Source organism: Chiloscyllium plagiosum, chromosome 15 (genome assembly GCF_004010195.1).
Source record: "Chiloscyllium plagiosum isolate BGI_BamShark_2017 chromosome 15, ASM401019v2, whole genome shotgun sequence".
Lineage (NCBI taxonomy): Eukaryota > Metazoa > Chordata > Chondrichthyes > Orectolobiformes > Hemiscylliidae > Chiloscyllium > Chiloscyllium plagiosum.
Window position 1 is genome coordinate 58,684,393 of NC_057724.1, and position 2,928 is coordinate 58,687,320.

Consider the following 2,928-nt stretch of genomic DNA (forward strand, 5'->3'; position numbering starts at 1 on the left):
GAGTGGGAGGGGGGGGTGTGGGTTTGGGGGAAGAGGCACTTGCTCTGGGACAGCCTGGCTGCTCTCTGTGAACGGGAGGGGGGGTGGGTTTGGGTGGAGAGGCACTTGCTCTGGGACAGCCGCTGCAAGTCCGCGGAGGACGGAGCTGTTTCTTTCTTGTGGATGAAAGACACCAGTTTCAGCCAGTGGAGAGAGAAAGGAGGTGGATGGTGGAAAAAGAGGGAGGGAGGAGAAAGGCCCGGGGATAGAAACGAACGTGCCTTCCCAAGCGGGGGGAGAGCCTTTTTTACTCCGTGTATTTGACATCCCGCTCAGTCTGGGGGGTGCACTTGGTTTCCATCACCCTGTCTCTGCAGCTCCTGCCGACGCCTCTCCCAGTCCATGTGTGTCAGTCTGGGTTGGCTCCTGTGTGTGTGTGTGTGTTGCACTTCTCTCGCAATCTGTTAGTGTAAAGTTCCCTGTGGTGTAAAAGCCTTCCCCCTTGACTCTTTTCTCTCCTCTTGCCTCCCGCTGTCTGGGTGCCTCCTCCCCTTGGCTAAGTCCATGCACCCCAGGCGGGATGGGTGCATGTTCCTCGGGGTTGCTACACTCTCCCCCTCTCTAACTCCACATCAATTGAGGGAGAGGAGGTTCCGCTCCCCCGGTGTCCACTCGCTGTGCTTCATTGTGAACACGGTGCGGGCGCTCAGAGGCACTATCTCCCAAACACACCCAGACACTGTCCACATATAGTGCTCCAAACCCCGACCGCATCACACATACTGTCCGGGTTTATAAACGCATCCGTTTTGTTGGGTAGGATAGTGCCGTACACTAGGAAACAGTGCGAACTGCAGATGCTGGAGATCAGAGTCGAGAGTGTGTTGCTGGAAAAGCACAGCAGGTCAGGCAGCATCCGAGGAGCAGGAGAATCGAACAGTCCTTCATCAGGGTCATCCTCCGCTTGTTCGTTTCTATCCCCGTACCTTTCATCAGGGATGAAGGGTTTATGCCCGAAACGTCGATTCTCCTGCTCCTCGGATGCTGCCTGACTTGGCTGTGCTTTTCCAGCTCCACTCACTCTCCACCCAGTAACCGTGTTACTGTCTGAGGTAGTCCGGCTGGTGTTGTACGTGTGGGAAACAGAGAGAGAAAGTTTTACAGAAGTGGGATATTTTAGAGTTGAGGAACCATTTTCTGCTGCACCGTGAGGGTGAAAGACTGAGCTGTCCATACACAGACTGAAGCAAGCTCCCAGACCTTTGCCTTCCATTAGTCAGGACTGGCTTCACCCACCTCCCCAGCCCTCCCTTTGTTTATCAATACTGGGAGCTCCCCCCCCCCTTACCGAAGCGGCTGTGATCCCGCCGGGTACCGTGCACCGTGCCGTTCGGGAAGATTTCCAAGTGGAAGCCGGTCCTGCAGTACAGCTGCCTCCGCCGGAGGATGCCTTTGAGGTGGGCGAAGTCTGTGGGGGTTCCCCTCTGGAGCCTGCCTTCGATCTGGCCGAGCCTTTCGTTCAGGAAGCCGGGGGAGTCCGCCTGGGCAAGCACCGGCATATTCCCAAGAGAGACGGCGTGTATGTCTGTGTCCAGGGCTCCCAGGTAGCTGCCGACCTCGGCCATCAGGGTCATGGGGGATCAGTGACACTCTCTGCTCACAGTCAGCTTCACTGACTTGGGGAACCGCGCCCGATGCAGCCCCTCGTGTCAAATAACAGGCGAGACGACTCTGTTTTGACTGCTCCGTTTATAGAGATCCCGGCGCATTAATCTCCGCTTAAATTTCATTACTGAAGTCCCGGGGAATCAGATGAAAGCAGCTGTTTATATACATACTCGCACATTGACATATTCGATACTTAAATAAGCCCCGCCTGGCATGCCTACGGCTAATCGCCTCTCAGATTGATTGGGTTCGACCTGCGAGAGCTACAACCCATTGTTAACTGTATAAAAACACACACACACTACAGGGGAAAAAAACCCAGCAAACTCCACTGATGCATACCAGCAGTTGGCAACTCCAACCCCTCCTGATGAAATCACCCAACTGCAGCCGGCTCCCTCACAGCAATAATAACACTCCCGGTTCCTATAAGAAGGTGCAGCTGCCAACGTGGCTCGGGAGAGTTTTATTTAAGAAACGTTTCCAGTTATACCATGGTAGATAGTGACAGAGAGAGAGAGNATTTAACGAATGCCCCCCCCCCCCCAACCCCACACACACACACCCACCCCCCGCCCCCGGGATGGGGTAATTGTTTACCAGACTCTCTGGACAAGCCTGGGGAGTCTGAGCAGGGGCTGTTCCCCGCTAGTTCGTGCCCCTCTCTTCTGTTTGACAGCAGCTGGTTAGTCTGTGCCAGAGGCGAGCGGGTTCCTCAGCATTGAGCATCCCCCATCTCACCCCCCACCCCAAACCCCGTCCACCAGCAGGACTGATCCCACTGAGCCAGGCCGGCCGGCCGGCAGGAAGTGTCCTGACTGAACGGGGCTCCTAGCCCTGGGTTCAGCAGCTCGATAGAAGTCGCTGTTGATCACCTTTTTAATTCCTTGCTCCCCACCCCAGTGTACTCTCTGGGAGCTGCACATTGAATTTCTACTTTAGTTAAAACGGAGCAGAGCAATAGGGCAACTGCTTTTTATATAGATCAGAACCCCTCCCCCTACACACACACACATCTTGTAGGTACTTAAAACGCCATACAAATTAGTACTTGTGACTACAAAGTGGAAAGGCGTTACAGGAAAATGCATTAAAAGTGATTATTCACAGCAATTGTCTTGTGTGTGTCGGGGGGGGGGGGGGCAAGTCAATGGTTTTATTTGATGTGGGGTTAGGGACGAGAACGGGATAAATCTGAGTATCTTTTTTCTGTTGCTGAACGCACTTGCTTTGTGAGTAAACCCAGTTGTGAGGTCAAGTTCCCTTCATGTAACGTGTGCA

The 2,928-nt window shown here is 54.1% G+C and overlaps 1 protein-coding gene across 2 annotated transcripts in view; it reads right to left on the bottom strand.

The window, feature by feature from the left end:
- The window catches only part of fgf16 (fibroblast growth factor 16), a 14,251-nt gene extending 12,072 nt beyond the window's left edge, over positions 1-2,179 (bottom strand). For both annotated transcript variants that reach the window (XM_043704989.1, XM_043704990.1), the window contains exon 1: positions 1,328-2,179. In XM_043704989.1, coding sequence (XP_043560924.1) covers positions 1,328-1,613 — 286 coding nt within the window. In that variant the 5' untranslated portion in view covers positions 1,614-2,179. The remainder of the gene's footprint in view (positions 1-1,327) is intronic.
- Between the last annotated feature and the right edge of the window lie 749 nt (positions 2,180-2,928).